This window comes from Drosophila navojoa, chromosome 4 (assembly GCF_054131105.1).
Source record: "Drosophila navojoa isolate 15081-1374.11 chromosome 4, UAZ_NAV_1.0, whole genome shotgun sequence".
In the NCBI taxonomy this organism is placed as follows: Eukaryota; Metazoa; Arthropoda; class Insecta; order Diptera; family Drosophilidae; genus Drosophila; species Drosophila navojoa.
In genome coordinates, this window is record NC_142892.1 from 16,313,839 (window position 1) to 16,338,059 (window position 24,221).

The 24,221-nt window shown below is 39.1% G+C and overlaps 1 protein-coding gene across 2 annotated transcripts in view; it reads left to right on the forward strand.

The window, feature by feature from the left end:
• The window catches only part of LOC108650235 (uncharacterized), a 49,137-nt gene that overhangs the window by 1,204 nt on the left and 23,712 nt on the right, over nucleotides 1-24,221 (forward strand). Inside the window, exons 4-6 of one of the 2 annotated variants that reach the window (XM_089259573.1) lie at nucleotides 22-384; nucleotides 438-591; nucleotides 647-1,041. In XM_089259573.1, the coding sequence (XP_089115699.1) occupies nucleotides 22-384; nucleotides 438-591; nucleotides 647-1,041 (912 nt within the window). Of the gene's footprint in view, nucleotides 1-21; nucleotides 385-437; nucleotides 592-646; nucleotides 1,823-24,221 lie in introns of those variants that run through there. The other variant, XM_089259571.1, reaches the window with a different exon arrangement.

Genomic DNA, 24,221 nt, shown 5'->3' on the forward strand with positions numbered 1-24,221 from the left:
AGCAGCAGCAGCCGCAGTCATAGCAGCAGGATACCAATTGGAACTATTTGACCGATGCAAGTGGCAATGACGTTGGCTCAGCCACATCTATTACGGTTACCTGCGAGACACCGAATCCGTCGGCTAGCGATACGCTGTACAATGATTTTGTGGACTGTGTGAATGTTGGCGGCGTTGTGAATCAAACCTCTACGCACAATGCAGATGAGGAGGACGATGATCCCATACACACATTTCTTAATATCGAGAGCTACTTTGAGAAGGAACTAATCATGCTGATACAGCAGGAGGATATGATCTACAATTATAGCAATCAAAACTATCGCAATGTCAAGCTAAAGCTGGAAGTCTGGGATGAAATAGCACGCAAGCTTAAAAAACCAGGTTAGGCAAAACAAATTTATATAATTTGTATTATAGTTCATATCTAATTTCAGTCAAGCAATGTCGAGGGAAGTGGAAGGCTTTGCGGGACCAATATGCGCGGGAATACAAGCGTCTGAAAACACAGGTGAATGGTTACGTCACATCGCGATGGAAACACTATGATTCCCTAAGTTTTCTGCAGAAATATATACAGCAAAAGTCACTGTAAGTAATTCCATATAATTAGAGACAGAAGCCACTATGGATAATGTTTTCTCAGTGACGGGGACACATTGAATATGCTGATGCCCAAACATGATTCTGTGGGGGAGCTTGAGGAGCATATGGACGAATCGCCATTGCGGCATTCCGAACCACAGGCGAATAACTTGGACACATCGCCAGGCAGTTCATCTCAATTAAATATATCCACACTGCCAACGCTAACGGGTCCACACAAAGCCGAGTTGGCCGTCACAATGGAGCAACAGCAGCAACAGGAAGTGCAGCAGCCCAGCGAGCTGTGCGTGGCTAGCTATGATGAAATGGATATAGAAAACTATATAAATGGTGATGTGGTGCATGATGAAGACGATGAAAACGACAACGATGACATGGACACGACGCCAACATCAGAACAGCAATCACAGCAGCAGCAGCAGCAACAAACCGGGACTCAGCAGCATCATGTAGTTAACTATGACAATGATGAGGATTCGGTTTATATGACCGTAGAAAGTGTTACAAACGCGCTCACCAAATCGGAGCAACTTAATGATACGGGAAGCAGCTTGGAGCCGCAGCAGCTGCAGCAACAACTACAAACGGCTAGCGACTATACACAAAAGCTGGAGGTGACTACGCCCACATCGACCAGCACACGATATCAGAACACAGCCAATACACCATCAACATCTAGTCAGGCTGTCTATCCGCTCGGCGGCTGTTCTATGGCTGCGGAGGAGGATGAAATTGGGGCCTTCTTCAAGGCCGTTGCCATGAAAATACGCAATGCACAACTGGAGCCGGTGGCATTCACGGATCTGCAAATCGATATACTGCGAGTCATCAATGAAGCGCTGCGCAATCACTAGGATATCAATCCGAGTGAAGGATGCGATGAGAGAAAGATCTCGTTCTCGATGGACCTCCAAAAATGGTTTCAATGCGTTGCGCGTTATTAGTTTTTAAGTGTTATTTGAAGCATGTTTTTTTCTGAATTATTAGCTTGATTTGATTTATCCTTGTCATTTTTATAATTGCTACACACACACACACATCCACACACAAATTTACACCAACAACGAAAAGGTTTTTATTGTACATAGGAAACTGTAATGTTCTAAAGCTTTAGTGTGCTTCCAGTAAAAAGAACTGGAACTAAAATACAAAATTGTTAATAGTCCCGAGATAACGAAAAAAGAATACATAATATATAATGTGTACAATTACGAAATGGAACAACAATATAGTGAATGAAGAATATATGTATATATTTTTCGAAAAAAAGTTTGATCGTATAATTTATAGATTACAATCTTTAAATGGAACTCTAATTGCAGAGCAGTTGAATTTTCATTTAAGTATTATAGTCATAATATTTTTTTATAGAAAAATACTCTCTGAACAGCCAGAGCTACCTCTCTGCAGTTCCCTTTTGCCAGGGTATACAAAATCAATGCAGCTGACACTCAGCAGTTGATGTAGCCTCTTTGAGCATGCTTTGAACGTGGGCGCTGCCTCGTTTTGGTCTCTGTTGGCAGCATCTGTGCACAAACATTTGGACAACTGCTGAGCAACGCAGCGAACTGGAGTTGCCGCCCAAGTGGAGCACTTGCGCAGACCACCCAAAACCCCCCGTCAGTTGGCTATGTTTATGTGGTATATAAGCGACAACAGTTGCTGCTCTTATTTGGCCAAGCGCACAGCTGGCACTGGAACATGGCTGCTCCTTGGCATTGGCCAGCGGCTTGCGAAACGGGCACAAACCGGTTTAGCTGCTGCGCCCAATCAGCTGTCAGTGCGAGCGAGACGACTCTACACTACGCTGGCAGTATATAGAGCTCGCTGGGGGCGGCGCCAGCGCCATATGGCGGCGCATTGGGTGTGGTTACTCAGCCAGCAGGAGGCGCAGCTGCTGCTGCTGCTGCTGAAATGCCGAAATGTATGTAAAAGTGAAAATTTTTAATAAACATTTTCATTTTCAGGCGGAAGTTCGAAGCCATTGAAAGCTAATCAAACGGAGAGAAACGGAGCTCGATAAACGGAACCGCTCCCGCACGAAGGGGCGGCGGCAAATGTTCGCCAATTGGGGGCCACGCTTGATTGATTCGCTTTAGTTATTTGTTTTTGCAATTCATTTGCATTTCAGTTCTAAACGGTTGAGTGCGCGAGTTTTAATTAAATCAAATATGGGCGTGGGCGGGCGGGCCTACAGGTAATACAAAATTATGGGCTAATCATAAAGGGGGGAAAATTCGGATTTTGAATTGCAAATGGCATTCGTATATTTGACAATAATGTTATCAACTTCAATTGTATTGAAGACAAAGAGTTTTGATTGGAGTCGAGACTTTACATATGGCATAAAAAGCTGTAGTATCTTTGGGAAATTTTGATACGATAGAATTCTAATATTGTATATGTATCTAAGATATATATATACATATATAAGATATATTTTTCAAGTAATTTATATGCCTTTGCATTAAGGAAACTGTTGAATCTGAAATTAATCTAAATATTGTGTTGTTTTTTTTTTTTTTTTTTTTTTTTTTTAACTAAAAGTTTAGGTTGCTGCTGAGTTGATGTAAATATTGTATTCTTTTGATCTATCATTATGTGCTTATATTTTGAATATTTTAAAATAAGGCCTATTTGTTAACAAAATTATTGTTTTGGGCATTATTGATTCTCGACAATTCGTTCGATTTAGATGGGAATTTTTGTTAAATATTAATAACAATAATAAATCTTTAAAAAAATGAATAAGAAATATGTACTTTAACGAAACAATTCAAATATATTTAAACTACTGATATATGTATTTGATTTCCAATAAAAGGGGCATGGTTTGATAGGTCTAATAATTTTCTCTGACTTTATATATGCTTTAAACATGGAGAGTAATAAGTTTCCTGCATGTATTAGCGTTTTCCTTATATCTGCCTAAAAGTTTTAGCATTTCTACATTTAATACATTTACTTAAATACTTTTAAACATCTCTTAATATTTCTTATCAATTGATTACCTGGCACACATAACTTACGTATAGCTGACCTCATATACTTTTTAAACCTATTAACTTACATATTTCTTTATTTAATCTAAATGTAACGAAAATTGAATTCTATGTCGCCTTCTAGTTGCTGTCCTATGCAGCTCAATCAGCTGAACAGCTCAAACGAAAACTCACAATTTTCTGCTGCTCTCGGTCTGCCGTGTGGCAAGCAATTTCCAAGACACAGCGACGGAAACTATTTTCGCGGCTCATTTAACGGGCTTTGCCCGGCAGGCAAATAACTAAAAAAGAATCATAAAAAATATCAAGTATATATAAATATTTTTTATTGCTTGCGGGCAAGTGTGTTACACGGTTACTGCTGCCACACTTAAACCAATTTACTAGCTACCCTAACCGCCCGTCACGGCATCTACGGCGATTGCGGGCATGCCTCACTGCATCCACGCCCACAAATTGTGTCCCATATATCCTGCAGGCAAGTTTGAAGTGATAGCAAAGATTGCTGAGACGTGAGACATTTGAGCAGCTGTTGCGGGGGCAATGGACTCTTAATGGGTGAGCTCTACCTCTGCTGTGATTATAGAGTATATTTACATACATAAATAGGTATATATATTAATACTTAAGGCTCATTTCCTGGGCTGTCTCGCACTTTTCACTTGCAAAAATTAAAAGCCTCCAGCTTTGGGTCGCGCACAAAGAGAAACGAGCAAAACTCACAACGAAAGTCGGCGACAAAATGCTGACAAACTGCAACAGCGACGGCGACGGCGACTGCGACTGAGACAGGGACTGTGTGGAAACCGTTTGGCTGTTATCATAAATAAAGAGCGCCAAATGTCAAACGTTGTCCGGGTTATAATATCATAAACTAAATGCAAGTGGCGCAGAAATCAAACATGCAACATTTCGAGCATTCAAACAATTCACGATTTATTGGCCATGTTCATAATGTTGCGACTGGCAGTTGGAGCGGCTGGAGCGGGCCTGCACTTTTTAAACTGAATTGTTTCCGGGAACTGTTGCTCCAACACCAACAACAATGGCACACAACAACAACAACAACAACAACGAAGCGCTGAAAAGCTTGTAAAACATTTGTAGCAACTGCTGCTGCTGCTGCTGCTGTTGCTGTTGCTGCTGGCAGTTGCAGCCGCAGTTCGCAGTTCGATTCAATTGCGATGCCAAGGCGGCAGCTATTGCTACTGTGGACCACGTTCACCCAGCCAAAATGTTTTATTCATAAAGCAACAGCAGCAGCCGCAGCAGCGACAAGATCATCGCCGTTTGTTGCTTTTGAGTGTCCGCTGGCTGCTCACTGCATCCAGTGGCAGCTCCTGTTCCTGTTGCTGTTACTGCTGCTGCTGCTGCTGCTGTTGCAGACCCAGCCGTTGTCGGCCTATGCTAATTTTCAAGCAAACTTATCAGACGGCGCGCATCTTGCCCAGCCTTTTGGCTGTTTGTTAGATTGCCCCACATGACCAACTCACAAAGGGGTGCTAATCGCCAAATTTACAACTTGATGCTAACGCTCCAACAACATACAAACACATCTCACACACACACACTCACACAATACTTGAGCAAAACGCAAATGGTCCAGAAAACAAAACGACCGCAAAAAACTGTGGGTTTAGTATCTGCAACTGTTTTGCTAGACAAAACTATAAAAATCAACACAGCGCATAGAGCAACAATGATAGCTACACACACACACACATACAGACAGACACAGGCACTGTTATGTACATATATCTATGACAACACAACTCCCAAGCTGCCCTCGCTTCAAAGTTGCTGCCAACGACGACTTTCACTCGCCGCCCCGCTAAGCATGCTACGAAAAGCGTTACATTTGAAAAATGTACTTTTTTCACACTACCCCAACAAGCTCCCCCACCCCACTCTAGCACACTGCGGTGACAGTGACTGGCGCACAGTGGTGCAGAGTATGTCGAAAACTTTATGGTAGATTTGTGATATAAAATATAAATTGAAGGTCTTTAAGTTTTCATTTGTTGTTTATGTAGAAGCCGAACGAATCAACAAAAAATATAATTATAATTAAAATTAAGTAATTAAATAATAAATATATAATAATAAATATATATAAATTATTCAAAAATTATTAATAACATAAAAATATGTAATAATTACTTGTGTTATATAATTTAATATATAGAGAAATTTATAAATTATATAAGTATAACGAAATATGTATATATAAATATACTTCATGGAGAATCTTTGTCCTTTTTTTGTGTACATATAGAAACTCAGTTTAGTTGGCTGATGTACAGTAATACGAAGTATGCCGAATAATTTAAAATTAAAATAATATATAATCTAAACATACAATTAAATATAAAAAACATATATATATATATATATATATATATATATATATATATATATTTTTTAATATGTACATATTTTTATATACATATATTTTTTAAATTTTATTTAGTTTAAAAACTTGATTTAAAATCTAGTCATGTTAAAAATAGTGATAATGTTCAACACTATTGCAGCACTGTGCCAGCTAGGTGTATGTGTGCATAGTATGCTGGTTTAGTGGTGTGTGCCGAAAGGGTATTTTTTGCGGCCGCATTGTGTTAGTTAGAGAAGGCGCATAACACTTTGTTATGTGCGCTTGACAAAGTTGTGGCGGTCTAAAAGTGCTTAGTGCCTTAGTTTAAAGCGATTTTTACTCTGTTTTTCTATTCTTTTTTATGTACATTTAACTCCCTCTCTCGCTCTCGTTTGGGTGCATAGGAGATAAACGCACATAGCTGGCAATCAGAATTGGGTGCTAATATGGTCAAAGCGCTGCGCTTGACTGGGCGGGGCAGCTGAAGCGGGAGTAGCAGGCGCATTCTTTGGAGTCTTTTCTTTTTTCTTCTTTTATTTTTAAAATTTAAAGATTTGCACATGCTGATAGGCACAATAAATAAATCTCGTATAAAGGAAACGGATAACGGATATTTGCGGAATTTACAGACACGTGTGAGTGTGGGGGAGGGAGGCGGTTGGATGAAACAAATGGCTTCGGCGGAAGGCATTTGGCGAACTCTGCATAGGGTGACTGCGGCGCATCGCATATGTTAGACGACCCCCAGCTGCAAGCTGATAACTGGCCAAGGACTGAGCTGCTGGCTCAAAGGAAAGTGCCAAAATGCCAGGCGCGACAAGTTCAACACCTTTTGAAAAGGCGAGGCGAGGCGAGGCGACACTATTGCGATCATGATCCACTCACTCGGCCAGACGAGAAAAAACAGCAAAGAGAGGAGTATATATAGAGGCAGCAGCAGCAGCAGCAGGCCGTTTGGGTCTGGCTGAATGTCAACTTTATTAAAAGAAATTATAAATTGGTATGCCAGTCAGTTGGTCGGCACCGAGACGCGGCACCACTGGCAACCACTGGCAACCACTTCACAGGCACCGCGCGCAAAATTCCAGGCTCACACATCATTAAACGAGCAAGAAACTGAACAGAGAGGCAAACAGTCCGAAGTTTAAGTGGTTGCCCAGGCTTTCAGCCATTACAATTACTGACAAAAAGCATCAAGGTAATAATAAAAACAAAAGATATACCAAGCCGAGGGCAGCGCGAACAGTTGCCAGCAATGCCAAAGAAAAACGAAGACCTGCAATAACAAATAATTAATTGTAAAGGTAACTTCAACTAATACAAGTAAAAATAGTTAAAATACTCGCTTAGGGCACTTTTCAAATAGGCCACAGTCGCGATTCATTAGCCACAATGCGCCTTACCACCTTCGCTGCCAAAACTCTTTAGGAATTCTTTACAACAACAAAAAATCGCCAAGAATAACTTGAGGCAAAGAAGCCATCGCCTCGCATTGCTTAGCGCGCTGAGACAAAAGGCACAAAGCTCATGTCAAGACTTTTAGAATTATGATAGAGTTTTGATGTTGTCATAAAAAAATTTAATTGAAATACCAAAAATGGCAATGAATACCGCCAGACGGCCCAGATGAAGACGTCAATGTGGCTGCCGTTGCCGTTGACGCTGCCGCGGGACTTTGGCTTTTAATGTGTATATTTTTGGTAAGCATTAAGTATTTATTGCAGACAATGTCCGCCATGTATCACTCACTCGAGTGGAGCCTCCGCAGCTGCCCATGGGCCCAGGTCCCAGTCGCAAGTGCCCCAACTTCAAGCAAGATGTCAAAATGAGGCCACTTAGGCGCGACTTTTGGAAATCAACTCACGAATCGACAAAAAAAAAGAACCAAGAGTCAATGATGATGAGACCGATGATGACGATGATGATGATGATGACAACGGCAACGACAACAAGTAAGTTGTAGACCGCTTGCTGTGCAGAGAGTCAGAGTCAGAGTCAGAGTCAGCGCGAGTGGTTAACTCTTTAAGGTGTCGCCAAGACAAACAAGTTGCAGATGCTGCAAGCGCACGAGATGCTGAGCCGAAGTTTTGGTCCAGTTCTCTGGCTACATTTCAATTACTTTGTGGGGCAGCCATTTAAATGAAAATGCCACACATTTCGCCCAGGCACAAGCCAAGCACAGCAGGTAGTTCCTGCTCCTGCTCCTGCTTCTGCACACACATGTGACGACAGCAGAGGCCAGAGGTGCGTTGGTAAGTAATCATAATCTTAAGGTAATAACAGGCACATTACATGTCACATTAATAAGCAACGGGCTGGCGGGCTGGCTGGCTGGCTGGCTGGCGGTCTGGAGTTGTGGCGGGCCAAGCGTTTAAATTAATATCATAATTCATATTGCAATAATTTAGCATGTTAGCAACGCACATGCAAGTTGCCAGGACGCGTTCGTCCTTGCTTATTAATTTTATGTGACTTTATTTTTCTACATCTCTTCTGCAAGAATTTTTGCCAAGGGTGAGTGTCTGTGTGTGTGTGTTTGTGTGTGTATCCTGCGGTTTTTCCTCGTGTGCAAAAAAGAAAGCCAGCGCTGCTTGTACGTAATGAGAGTGCGACATAGGCAAACATTTACATGCAAGTCCTTTAAGCTTGATAAATGAGCGGGCCAGTTGAGCATGCGGGCAAACAGGCAGTGGTTGCCGACTGCCTAGCTAAATCGGCTCATGTGGCGTATGCTTAATTTTCTGCGGCCATCGATGCGGGCAAGTACAGCTATTAACTGTAGTTTCTGCTGAAGTCAAGTTATTTGTGTGCTCTTTCCTTGCATAGAATATAATATGTTTTATTTTGTATTTTTGACAAAGTCTTGGAATTTATATATATTTATATTTATTTATATATTTATTTTCACGTTGACTTCATAATTATTTTTATTATAAAAATAAAAAATAAATAAAAATGTAGGTAAAGAATAATAAATATATTATACAATATGTATAAAAATATCGTAATTTTTTTTTAGAGATTTTATCAGTACATAATATAAAAATAAATATATTAAAAATATATATATATATTAAAAATAAATATAAATATATAATTCCAAGTAATATTTTTATAATTATTTATTAAATATAAATATAATAAATAAAGTTTTCAATGTAACATATTGTTTGAAAATATTGGAAAAAGAAATATTAGTATGTAATAAAATATTTCTAGAGAATTTCTAGCATTATTTTTATAATTATTTATAAGCTAACAAATAAATTGAAAATAACGTAATTAAGTTAACATATTATTTTTATTTTCTGTCATTAAATTTTACATTTTTATAAATAAAATAAAATGTTAATATCTAGAGTACTACAAAAAAACATGTTTACAAATTTTAAAATATAGTTGTGAAGCCATAATATAATATATAAAATAATTTCTTATTTATGCTGCTAGATCCCCCTAAGTTCTATGAATTAACTATGCCCTTAGCATATTTTAAACAAATTTCTTAAACATCCTTTCGCACTATTTCAAGCAGTTGATATTAACATTTTAGAAAGTTATTTACCAAATTTCTTCAGCACTTCAGTGAGTTATATAATGGCCGCAAAATGTAAATGAAATAATGTTGCCCACTGCGCAGTCAGCAAGCAACAACTGTCAACACATAACTATCTTCATGTCAACAAGAGATGCCAAAGGCTTTATAATGCCGATACTCGCAGCATTGCCCCATCGGCACATCGATGCATCGGCGCAAACATTTACCAATATCCAGTAAGTGCCCCAACTCAGGTATTGAGTGACTGGCAGACTCAAGATTTTCTTGTCCGCATTTCATTTTCATTGGCAGCCACTGTACAAATGTCAAAAACAATTTAAAATGCCATTTTTACATGACGATTTATTTGTTGACATGTTTACAGGCCCATTCTCTCGCTCTCGCTCTCTCTCTCTCTCTCTCTCTCGCTGCCTGCTGTGACTGAAGATTTTTACATTTGGCAAAAGCAGGAGGCGCACACAGCTGCAAAAAAGGCCGTTGACAATCGCCAGAGAATCAGAGATTCAAATGGATGCTGGGAGCTGCTGCTGCTGCTGCTGTCGCCGCTGCTGCTGCTGAAGATGGACGCAGACAGATTGCGTGTTTTGCATAGTCAACTACAACTACGGCAACAACAAGGAGTACTTGCTGCAACTACGACAAGCCGCTTAGCACTTGTCGTCCGGCTGCTACCAACTATAAATCTGACTCTAGCGCATTGTCCCAGCCAACCACACACACACACATATATGTATATACAGGCAAAGAGGGAGAGATGGAACAGCTGCCCATTGACCAGCATTGACCAGTTCTCGGTCGGACCACGGTAGCTTCTTTTAAAACTCAATTTGCGCTAATAAATCGCCGAAAAAGCATTTTGACAGCTTATGATGCGCAATGGCGCGCGCATAAATCTTGCGACGTTCAATGTTTTTTTTTCCGCTGCTCTCTCAATGCATTTCCAGCGAAAATCGCGCGCGCGCGGCTTTTGCCACAAACGACAAAGTGAATCTGGCGCAGGAGCTGCAGCAGGAGGCGGAAACGAAGGTGAGGCCAGCGCGGAACTGACGACAACAGCAACAGCGACGACGACGACGACGGCGACTGCGATAGCGACTGCCGGCATTCGTCATTATTTGTTCATTTTTAGCATTTAACATTCCGCCAAAGCGCAGCCAGAGGGAGCGCAAAAGGTAGCCACAGAAGTCAGCTGGAGCGGATTGAGGAGCTGGCCGTAAACGATGGGCCAATATTGATAGTTGAATCATCGATATTAGATAACTGTTTGCTGCTCTATATGGCAAAGAGAACTGTGATGACAGCCTAATGTAGCTATATATATGATCATAGTTGATCTTGCTACATCTATAGAGATTTAGTGACCAAATGATGGATTAATAGTAGAAATAATCGTTGAACATGTAAATAGCCTTATCCAATAATAATAATAATAATATTAAAATCTACTTAATTTTTAAATTTGTTATAAGCAAAGAATGAGGACTTAAGTTAGTCTTGTTTTTATATAAATTGTAATCTCCAATAAATAAATAAATATAAATTAATAATATATAGTTATAAATAATATCTATATATAATAAATAAATAATATAATAATAAATAATATTTTAATTTCAGATAAATATATTCAAATGAGTTTGCTTTATTTAACTGAAAATTCTCTCAGCATTTTACTGAGATTTTTTATATAAATAAAGATATATAAATAATAATTACGGCATACTCGCCTTATGAAACTCATTAGTTTATATAAACATTTTCTATGCGCATTATGAAACTCAATAGTTAATATAAATATTTTCGATTATATGCCTTATCTTCTAATTCAAAATTAATAACTTTCTTCGGTAAACTCAAACTCTGCTGCCCATTGTCCAGATCGAGCAGCGCAAACATTATTCGATTGGACGCTCGACCGGTTCTTTGACCATCTTCTAAGCCCGCTCCATTGCCGTCGCATTGTATTCAATTCGATTTTTGTCAACAGCAACAACAGCAACAACAACTTGGCCAGTGGCCGCTGTCGTCGCCGTGTCTGCCACAAATTTCGGCTGGCTTATATGGGGACTGGGAACTGTGGACTTGCGACTGGACAGTTGCGCTAAACGAGCGCCTGCCTCGCCCCAAAACTCTAATTAATTCCCCATGGGCGAAACACTTTTTCGGCTCAAGATTTGCATAGGATGCGCTGGCCAAAAAGAGTAAAATCTGTATTTTATAGCCTATGCGCGAGTTTCTCGAGAAATATGCATCCGCTAAGTATGAGTGCGCAGGCAGAACACAGGTGTTCCGAAATACACAATTTTTCAAGATTGCAACAACTTTCTGCTCGCACAGTAGCCCGGATGGCCAGCCTCGGTGTCTGCCTGGTTGTCTCTCTGTCTGGCTGCTGCTCCAGTTTTAGCTGGCTGCTCGCTGCTGGCCCCAGCAAAATCCAAGAATTCCAACTGTGCGCTCAATTGTTGAAGCGACCCGAGCTCAAAGATTCTTTATAAGCGCGCACAAAGTCAAAGACAATCAAAATATTTGCATATTACCAATTTTATATGCAAATACCCCGTGTCAGTCGTGAGCCGCCGTCGTCGTCGTCGTCGTCGTCGTCGTTGTCGTCGCAATGGCTAGGAGGACTCCGACTCTGACTCGCACTGAGTCGGAGTCAGACTTGGACTTGGACTGGAGTCTTTTGGGGCCGCTTTGGCGGCTTGTAGCTGGCCTAATGCAGGCAACTTTACATTCCCCACTTTACACAGCAGCGCGGCAACAAAAGAGCCAGACAAAGAGCTGGATGGACGGACCCCCAGCCCCTGGCTTTTGGGCACTCGCACTCGCCAGAAAGTGGTGTGACAATCGCACGTGAGAGTGCATTGGACCTTGAGCACAAGTTCCGAGTCAAAAAAAAAAAAAAAAAGGAAAAAGGAAAACACAAACACATACAAGAAGAAACAGCCAAGAACCAATGGACATGGACGTTGGGGCGTTGAGTTCAAAGTGATGCCAGAGTTGAGGGAATCGAAGGGCACCCAGCAAAGGGGGGGCGAGTCGGGCACACATTGTTGAGATTTATAGAATCGGAGTGTAGACAAACCATATGGGCAATAAAATGCCTATTGGCGTACGCCCAAGAGCCGTGGCAAGGCCTTAAATATCAATATTATGTGAGTAATTGATGCGCTGCGGCAAGCAGAGGGCAGGCAGACAGAGAGAAAGGCTGGGAGGGAGGTAAGATGTAATTGATACTCGAATGGGTATTTATAGGAAAAGTAATTTCTCTTACTTATTGTATATTTGATTGAAGTTGAATAAATTAAAATAAATATTATGATGCAGCTAAGAATGGAATCTATTAGTTGACTTATGTATGTATTGATTTAAAAATATTTTAATATAGCATAAATATGTCATAAATATCATATTAATATTATGAACAATTTCCAGGTTGCATTAAAACAGAACTGATAAAAATAAATTTACTAGTCCACTATTTATATATTTATTTAAAAATATTTATATATAATAAAATTATATAATATATATTTAGCATAATATTATTTAAAATGTGCATAAGAAAATAACTGAAAATTAAATCTATTAGTCCACTAATTTATATATTAATTAAAAAATATTTAAATATAATATAAATATATAACAAATAAATAGCGCAATAATATTTTATAAATATTCAATAATAAAATATTATTTTATTAATAAAATAGCATAACAATATTATATAAATATTTAAAAATAAAATATTATTTTTTTTATTTGAATTTATTTTTTTTTTAATATAGTAATTATAAAATTATTAAATCAGGCACAGCTAATATCTAACTTATTTTATTAAGAAATTATATATAAATTTAATGTGTATTAAAATTTACTTTCAACTGAAAGCATTTAATGCTTAATTGTCGAGTAAATATGCAACTGAGCTTGTGTTTATAAAAAGTGTTTAATGCTTATATGCTGAAGCAATTGAATACGGATTTACTGGGTGTATTGGTTGGTTGGGTTCTTATAATATATATAAAAAATATAAAAATATATCAACTTATTGGCTAACTACTAAACTAAAATAAAATATCACTATATATATTTCTTTTATAAATACTTACATATACATATACATATATCAAAGTAAATCAAAATGACAAATCAGACACAATGAGAGCTATGTACATTCCAGGGCATCTGTCTGTCGACCATTGCCAACTAGAGCAGTGCTACTTACGTATTTCATTTGCCTCTATGACTTATAAATTTTTCTTTATTAATACCTTTTTTTTTTTTTTTTTTTGATAAATTGCAAACAACATAAATCAGAATATGAACCGACCAAAAATGTCAACGGCTTGCAGCCCATTACACGACTATGTGAGTGCTGTTGCTGTTGTTGTGCTTTTGTGTACAGCCATCAATCCATTTAATAAACACCATTTTTGGTTTTGCCAACCATTTTTTAAGCCATTTTTAATGCATCGGTCAAGTGTGGCCGCGGGCCAGCGACAACAGGGCAATTAAGAAGCGAATCAAACAAAGCGAATCGAACAGCTGACCCCGGGCGTGGAGTGGGCGGAGCGCAGTAGCTGGATCTGTCAGCTCAACCGGCTTAATGCGATTTATACGAACTGAACGAACGGCTGTTTCTCTTAATTGGTCGGCTGGCCGCAGTCAAGAAAATAAAGTTGCTTGTTCGACATGGAAAAACGGAGTGCGCTCCGCTCCGCTCCGGACCAGGCCTGGCCTGGTCTGGTCTGCTCTGGTCTGGCCTGTCGTTTAATGCCATTTTCATAGACAAGTCAAACAGTCGCACAAAAATGGCAAATGAATGATTAATTAAAAATCTTTCAGCCCAGCTTCGGGCCAGCTGGACTTGTGTTTGCTTAAATTTTTAACATAAATTGCACGTTTTTTAAATTTCAAACGCATTATTTCGAGTTCGTTAGCTTTAGGAATACGAAATGCGCCTGCCCCATCTTGTGGCCCTCTCTGGCTGACTCTCTGACTGTCTGTCTGTCTGTTTTAGCCGCAATGCAAATAGCATTGGTTACAAAAAAATATATACATGTATATATATCTTTCTGTGTATATATATATTCAGTGTAAATCAGCTTGCCTCCCTCTGCACTTTATGCAGATAAGTCGACGAATCTCGCTGTCAAATCCGCAAAGTGCTTTGTTGACTCACTTAATTTGCAAGTGGCCAAGCGCTCGTTGGAGCGAGTGAGCCAGCATGACTAGTGTGAGACGGCACTAGTGGGAGGTGGGGGAGTTGGGAGGCGGAGTAATCGTCTGGCTGCACAATTTTTAATTTCCGTCGAATAATTCGACAGCTTCTCATGGCAAATTAACAAAGCAAAAAAAAAAGCGAAAAAAAAAAACGAAAAAAACGAAAGGACTTCAAACGAATCGCAGCCGTCTTCAGAAATAATTTAGCTTCTAGAAACTGGCCACTTAATCAGCATAAAAAAGAAGAAGAAGAGCAGCGTCTTAACAGTCAAATTTAATTAAATCTAATGCTCAAACATTTGAGGCCAATTGCACAATTAGCTGGCTGCTGTTCGCGAGTAAATGAGCAGCTAAGCGGCAAGTGGCGACACCTGTGGGACTTTACTGTTATGCTCTTAGCGGGCAGAGGCGTGGGCAGAAGGACAAGGATAAGGCAAACGTATATACTCTCCCAGCTCAACTCCCTGCTGATGCTCGTGGCGCGCATCAAACTTCAAAAAGAAATCAAATTAAATGTGTAAATCAGCAGAGATAAAAAATGTGGAAAAAAATGGTAAAAAAAAGGAAATGTGAAAAGATACTTGTAAATACCAGGGAAAAAAAGGTCAAAGCGCGTTAAATTTAGGGGTCTTTTGCTCCGTTTTGGCTGAGTTCTGCCGGGTGGGTTGGCGTTGGCAATTGACACTTGAAATTTAGCTGATGAGGCCAGCTGGGAGCGAGCAGGAAGGGGATGCAGGGGGCGGGCCGGGTGGATGCTATTCTGCAATCAGACAAAGCTGACGCAACTGCAACTTGGCCAGGCCAAGTGACAACAACAACAGCAACAACAACAACCTTCTCCCCTTGTCAGACAGGCAATGCTAATGACAATATAACAATAACGGGCAACATCATTGCAACAATATGACGGCGGAGGAGTACAGGAGCACAGCACTCGAATGGCAGCCAAACACGTCAGAGCTCAGCCTACAGTGACATATCGCTAATGTTAATGGCTGGATTGCTGAATGTCGATTGCAGCTGCGATGCGCTTTTGAATGCCTTCATGGCTCATAAACGGGCAGACAATCTGCTGGCCAGCGCAATCACAGCTCGATAACTAGACGGAGGATATATAATGAACATTTCAGCCTGGTAGGAAGATGGGAATGCACCAAGAGCTTAAAGACAGAGAGTATGCTAGGTATTTCAACGTATTTTAAAAATGCATAAACCAGTGAATGTCTTCTTCGTATAGAGCAATTTAATTGTCTAGATATGTTTAAGATCATCTTGGAATATCAATTGAATATGAAACTAAAGTATGATAAATATAAATAGTATATATTTTACTGGCTTGGGCACTACGGCTTGAAAATTAAATATTATATTTATTTTATTGATTTTACTGTGTGAAACTAGTCAAAAATTCAGAATCAATTTACTGGAAATAAAGAGTAGATTTCTAACAAATGCCAAAAAAAACGTTTGCTAAGGGAAATATAAAAAAAAATTAAAATTAAGAAAAAATCTATTTAAAAAAAAATGTAGCTAAAAAATTATATAAAATATTATTGAATAAAATTTAAAAATAAAATAAAATATAAATATATATTAAAATAAAATAAAATAAAATATAAAATGTGTAATATATATTATAAAAAAAAAAATAATTAAAAAATATAAAATGAATGAATAAAATTTAAAAAACATATATATAAAATATATATTCAAATAAAACAAAAATATAAAACATGTAATAATGGAAATTAATAAAATTAATTTAAAAAATATAAAATATTAATGAACAAAATTTAAAAAACAATATATATAAAATACAAAATAAAATATAAATGTAAAACCATAAAAAAAAAATTATATTCTATATATTATATATACTTACTTATTTCGACTTCAGAAATTAAAATATTAAAGATTAATGACTGGATACAGCTGGATAACTAGGTATTCGATGTACTCTGGCGCCCCCGTAGGGAGATGACTTAGAGGAAAATGATAATGTTAATGTTAAATAAAATATGTATTAAATATTCCCCAAAACTTTAACTGTGTTACAGACTCTAAACTATATTGATTAACACTTAAGAGCAAAAGTGAAATAGATTTTTTAACAATAAATTTTTTACTAAAACAAGAAGACTTATATTCAATTTTGAATATAGATGATAAATACCTTAAGCCAATATCTAACAAAGATTGCGTTAATCATTGCGTTTTAAGCATCTGCCACGCCCGCTACAAATGTCAAATGCATTTTTGCCGGCTTAAACAATTTCACGCCAAATTGTTTTTATGTGGCGCCAGAGCATTTAACATTAAACATTCAACAACGATAAATTCAACAATTTCATGTTGTGCGCCAATTTAAAGGAGCTCATCGAGCGACATAGACATAAAAACCAAATGCAAACAGTTGCCAGCCGTTGCTCCACAGAGAGGGGGATTGCTGAATGCTGAAAGGGGTTGCTCAGTTGGTTCGAACTCTTGTTACAACCAAATAATAATGAGCGCAATTAAGCACAGAGAGAGAGAGAGAGAGAGAGAGAGGGGGGGGGGGGGGGAGAGGGGGAGAGGTCCTGCTCAGAAGCTAGCACAGCTTAATGTGTGTCACAGAAAATTAAATTTACGCTAATCGGCTGAGTTGTGCTGCCTGACCCCCAAGTCGCTCCCCCCACCCCCTCGCCCCTTTCTACTCCATCTAGCCTAGCCTATCTGTGGCATGTGGCAGCAGACATGAAATTAAATTGTCGTTTTATTGTTTGTCAGACTTTGCACGTTGAAAATAGCTGAAATATTTTTCATACGCAGCCGTCGCATCGCAGCGCGTCGCCTCGGCCAATTTGTTTGTTTAGATGGGGTTAAGACATTCCCATATATAACTTGACTAATCTTTTCAACGACCCCGGTCTGACGCCCACGCGCGTCCAGACCTCGACCTCAGTCACAGCCCTCTGCATGCCCAACTCCCCCCCACTCCCTCTCTCCATCACTCTTTCTCTCTTTGTCTTCCCTCTCCTCATTTGTGTGTGGTTTTTCCGCCCTGTTTTCCCAGCCAAAAAGGTGGCACCATATGGCAACACTCTGCGATTCAGTTTAGTTTACACTCTGCCATTGTTGTTGTTTTTGTTGCTGTTGTTGTTGTTGTTGTTGTTGTTGTTGGTGAGTTATAATTTTCAATGTTGAAATTGATTTCCGATTTGTAAGCTTGTGCATTTTGTTTATGTTGTTCGATCGTGGTTGCCCACACGCTGAAATGTTGCTCCCTCTCTCTCTCTCTTTCCCTCTCTCTCTTGTGCGAGGGGCAAATATTGTTTGAAATTAGTGAAATATGATTTGGCATTTTCCTTTTACTGCTCAGTTGAGTATTTCGTGTTTCTTTGTGTTTCGCTCAGTTTGCAACTTGTTGACGGATGGCATATGTTTAGCGCGATGTTTATGAAGAGTCTTCACTGTGCTTGTTAATTTTCCATATGGTGTGTATTTGTCCAAAGCCTTTAGTTTTGTTTGTACTCTTATAGTGTTTATTTCGCTTGAAATTTATAGTTTTATTAAAATTGTTTTGAAGAGCTCTTACGCAAAGTCTTAATAAAGGAATTTGTATGGACCTATATATACATATAAAATAAAATAAATATACATATAAGATAAGGGGCGGGGCAGTAGACGACTAAGGGATATTATAAAAAAAAGAGAGAATAGGATTCCTTACTTTAAAACTTTTCATATATTCCTCTGTACATATATGTACATATTCCAGCACATGTATACTACGAATGGAGCACTCTCCAAAGAACCCTTATTCAATCAGGCAGCCTCCAGCTACTTAGCAACTGCTGTGCTGTTCGTTGAACTTTTGACCACCAATTAATCAAAGCAAATTTGAACAAAATTCATTCGTGCAACATATGGCAACAACAACAAATGCATGAGCAGACGAGTTTTTGTTCGACTGAGTGTTAAGCTCCCACACCCAACAAATGCGAATGAATAATTCACTTTTAATTAGGTTTTTACAAACATTTCACAGCAAAACTTGGCTGCAATCAGTTCGGTTCGGTTCGGCTCGGCTCTGTGGCCATTATAAATAATTTTGTATAATTAGAGGCAACAGTTGTTGCCCAGTTTGACATATGATCTGCTGCCCCAGCTCCTGTTACTGCTACTGCTACTGCTCCTGCTCCTGCTCCTGCTCCTGCTCTCGTTTGGAGCCCACTTCCAATCCCCGTTCAGTTGCAGCTTATCTTGTTGACTTGCGTGGCAAATCCTTTTGGCTTGGCTTAATGCTAAGTCCGGATGGGTTTTTGGGCGTGCGGACAATGGGCCTTTTGACTACTATCTGCTAAATTAGCCACAGAGGCTCATAAATTTTGGCAATGACAGCGTCGCATTGTTTGCGCCTTCGGCAGGCCGGAGGTCACAGTCTGGCCGCAACTATTGGCAAGTTATTTTAATGCACTAAGCCAATTAGTGGGCTGCCGGCCTGGTTCATTTGCGGTCTTTGGCTTACAGCAGCGGGCCAAGGCGGCAGCCTTGGTCATCAGGCACACGTGTGTGCATAAAGTGACAACAACTTGGCGCTAGGCTCGCAAGAAGAAACAAAAAGTTCATCAAGCCCAGTAGCACTAAACGTGTCAGAACTTTTATAATATAGTCGCTCATATATCTGCGCAACGCGTCCACATAAATCCCCACCGTTGTCAGCGAGTCTCTCGCCCATGGCCAAAGTTTAAATTACTGCACAGGCTGTGCCCACTGCCGAGAGCCCAGCGTGAAAAGGGAACATGTGTGATGAATCTCCGGGACGGCACAGCACAGCCAAGAGTTGGGTCCACGCGCCTGGAATTACTTATGATGATGCATGAGCCCCCACGCTAGAGATGGACCAAAAGCACCAAAGACATGAAACCATCTTTAATGAGAAGTGATTTGGGAAAAGCCTTGAATGGCGGAAGAGTGGGGAAAACTTTACGTGGTTGAGATCTTTAGAGAGCAGACAGAGAATAAATAAAGGAAGAGAAGAAAGTAGAATGAACAGAGAAGAAACTATAACGAACATAGAAACTTCAAAAATGGGAAAATTTAATGAAAGAAAACGAAAACAAAAACGCCAAAAAGAAAAGAGAAAAGACAAAGAAAAATGTAAGAGAGAATGCAAGGTAGAAATGCAAAATGTATAGAGGGAGGGATAAAATGAGACTATAGAATATGGAATGGAGATTTGATATAAAAGATGAGGGAACAACGATAAAAGATGAGAAAACAGAGAAAAGAGAAGAGCTAAGAAAACAAAGAGAAGAGAATGGAAAAAGGGAGATGATGGGAAAAAGACACAGACAAAAATAAGAGCGAAATAGTAGAGAGAGAAGAGAGATGATAGAAATGATCAAAAATATCACAGAAGAAAGGACAATGTAGAAATATTATTGATTTTGTAGAAATAAGAAAGAAGAACGAATATTGAAATAAAAGATCAGAAGATAGAGAAGAAGGTTGTAAGTTAAGACATAAATATTTTAATTACACACATAATTTTTCATTCTTAGGTTAAGGCAGCAAATATTTACATTTACATCAAATAACTCAATAGGAAACTAGATCATCTCATGAGTATATCAAGTGAATACATCTGCTATTTCACTCGTATCTCTCTCTCTCTCTCTTTCTCTCTCTCTCTCTCTCTCTCTCGCTCTCTCTCTCTCTCTCTCGCTCTCTCTCTCTCTTTCTCTCTCTCTCTTCTCATACAATCCATATCATGTCCACTCTCTATATCTTTATTTAGCTACTTATTCACGCCCGCATCTCTAGCATGGCATCAAGTGTGCAACATGGTCTAATACAACTTTAATGGTCTTTGTGCTGCTCTGCCCCTTTCCCTCACTTGCCCCTTGTCCACTGGCATGTGTCCCAAAAAGCATGCAACACAATAAGTTGGCAAGGCTCGAACGGTCATTGTCGCTGAGTGACCACAACAAATTGAGCTTATCATTGACGGATTAACACTAAACACACACGCATAAGCAAGAGTGTAGGTGTGCGGGTGGGAGGACTCACTCTCTATATCTCCTTTTCTCGCAGTGTCTGAGGCGGGGCAGACACTTGTTTTGTCCAGCCGGGATGGACATAAATCTGCACGTAGCACTCGCCTCGATGGTTGACTAAAGCGAAAATTAGCGGCGCCCGGCAAAAGCATATTGATGAAGCGTTAAGACCGCAGCTGACCCGAGACCCCAACTTTGGGACTGGACCGGGTCAGAGTTAGAGAGAGAGAGAGAGAGAGAGAGAGAGGGACTGTTGTCGACGTAAGTGGAAAATCAATGCGGACATCAGCGGCAGGCGACATGACAAGTTGAGCCCTTTAAGCCGCAAGTTATGCCAGCCACGCACGCAACAAGGTTGACAACGGAGATCGGGCTGGAGTTGCGGCTGCTATCCGACGACTATGGGGGTTGACGTTTTTTTTTGTAACTGTTGTTGCTGTTTCGGTTGCTGTTGCTGTTGCTGCTGTTGTTGTTGTTGTTGCCTGCGTTTTTCTGTCACTTTGTGCAAATGTGTTCTTGCAAATCCTGTTAAAATTGCATTTGGAACATGTCAACATTGCGCTGGCAACCGAAAAAAGCCACAAAAGTCTCCCTCCCTCGACACTGCCGCTCTCTCTCTCCATCTCTCTCTCTCTAGCCACCCGTCGACAAACATGTTAGCGCTTTGGCTCTGTTCTTTTTTTTCCACTTTTTACTATGATTTTTATTGCACGATTTGCTTTGTTTCGTGCAATTTTCGTACATTTATTTCGCTTGTAATTCATTTCCATTCATATTTACATGAATCTGTATCGGTGAATTTTTCACCACTGCACATTTGTCTGGGATTTGTGTAGGATTCGGTTTTGCTATTGTTTTGTTTTTCCTACTTTTTTTTTGGGTATTTTTTATGCGTTTTTGGACTTTGCTTTGGCTTTTATTTTATTTGTTTTCTTTTTTTATGTGAGTCGCAGATGTTTGACTGCGCTTGGAATTGGCTCTGACAGCTCTGACGCTTCGCACTTGCGACTGCGGTTTCAATTAATTCGTGGGCGTGGCTGACTGTTATCTGCAAGGGGCGATACGGGACGGAGCAACACAGCGAGCAGGTGCAGCGAGTGGGCGAGGGGAGGATTAGGCGAGTGACAGTCGCCGGGATTGGATGGTAAGTAGTTGGCTTAGCTTAGTGGCATTAATCTGTAGAATATGAGAAACTGATAGGCATGCTTAAGGCAGGTTGCACAATGAGGGATAGTCCTGGAGAAATTTGGAAATAATCAGAAATATTGATTGGCAGGATATAGATTTTAGTTGTCGATTAAATTTATAGTTATTTATTAAAGAAAAGTTTTTAGGTTTTTTTTTTTAATATTATGGAATTATTATTATTATCATTATATAAATATATATTATTATTTATATCTAAAATATTTTTAATATATATATAAATATTTTTTATATATCTATATATATAAATATTTTTTATTATATATATATATATAAATATTTTTTTGCATAACTTTTTTAATCTTATATATTACAGAAAACTAAAGGCATTAAAACATTCGTATTATTAAATTTCCCATGTAGATCCCAGAGAATTTTTCCGTTTTGCTAAAATTTAACTTTTTTCAGAGCATTTAACTTTGACTTGGATGTACAGTTTTTTCTGTTTTTACTTTTAACAATTTATGGACTTCTTTAATCAGAAATAGAATCAGAGTGAAACATTTTTATAAACATGTATACATTTTTATATTAGATATATATATATATATATATATATATATATATATATATATATATATATATATATATATATATATATATATATATATTTTTACTGCCCATAATAAATATGTATGTGTATGTGTTTTATTTAAGTTGTTTTTTGAAAATAAATTTATTTATTATCTCTACTCGGAAAATATCCGCTGTTCATTAATTTTCTAGCAACATTTTCGTGATTTTCTAAAATTATAATTAGGCACATACATACACAGATATATGTATATATAAATATCTTATATCTTAAAATAGAATACTTGTGTCCACAAAGCAAATATCAAAATTTAACCAATTAAAAGCCAAAGCTTTGCGCGGAAACTCAACTAAATTATAGAAAATTGTTTGGCAAAATTATTAAAGAAGTGTGTGAAATGTAGAAAAAGCTAAAGCGCAGCAGCTGCTTTCTTAGCCACTACATAAATTAGCTGTCAGGCCAAAATGGCACTCGCTTTATGGCCAACTCACACACAGACACACACACACACACACACACATGGCCACGCCTATGGCCCCCTACCTCCCATGGCTGCCATAAAGAAAAAAAAAAACAACACAAAGACAAGTATTTAATTTTGTAGCGAGAAGCTGACAAACTGAGAAATACAAGAGGGAAGAAAAAAAAAAATACATTGCTGAGCAATCAGAGAAGTGGCTGAGAGGTGGCCTAGGGGTGCGGGGGCAGAGGAGGAGCAGCAGAAGACACAAGGCAGCACATAAATAAAATGAAAAATCTACTGCCAGCCAAATGCAGTTGAGTCCAAAAAGCGAGCAGCTGTAGCTGTAGCTGTAGCTGTAGCTGTAGCTGTACATGGGCAGTAGTTGCCTTGGCACTTGGTTACCTCTCGATGCTCTGCGGTGCTCAGTGAAGTCCTCCCCTATGTATTTACTAGCATATATACTAGGCATTAGGCACATAATGTAGGCTACCGGGCGGCGGAGTCTTTTGGCTGAGCGCATGCGCTGAGCGAGAGGCAACTCCCTAGCTGTCCCACTCTGGCACTCCCTCACCACCAGCTCTCTCCCTATCTCTCATTCTGTAACTGTCTCTCTCTCTCTCTCTCTTTCTCTGTCGCTCTCCTCCTCCTCTGGCTTTCTCTGTGCTGGTAATAAACCAAGCAATGCCAGCAAAATTATAAAGTGCTTGGCTGTGCTGGAATTCTTGAAATGTAAATATAATGAGCAAAAAATTAGCCAAGACTACGCCGTCACATCTCTCTCTCGCTGGAGCCCGAGGCCCAAACATGGTCAAAGCTAAATTTACTAGGCACCAATTAAAGATATGTCCAATGCGATATCATACTGGGGGATCACGGGGCGAACTGCTCGACAGGCTCCACTTCTTCGGCACCCATAAAACATGTCAAAAGCGTTTTTGCAGCCGCCTCAGCTACCTTCATTTTTTCTTCTCTTGCCACTCCCTCGTTTTTCTCAGGCGTTGGCCGCCTCTTCTACCTATCTTTTTGCTGTGGCCAAATTGCAAGCAAAAATTTGATGCAGTTTGTTAAAAAAATAAATCGGAACTCTTCAAAATCACAACAAACCAATTTTTAACAGCTTCGTTTTTGTCTTGGTTAGTTAAAGCTCTGCTCTTTATACTGTTGTTGTGTTTGTGTTGTCATGTGTGTGTGTGTGTGTTGTAATTGTTGTAG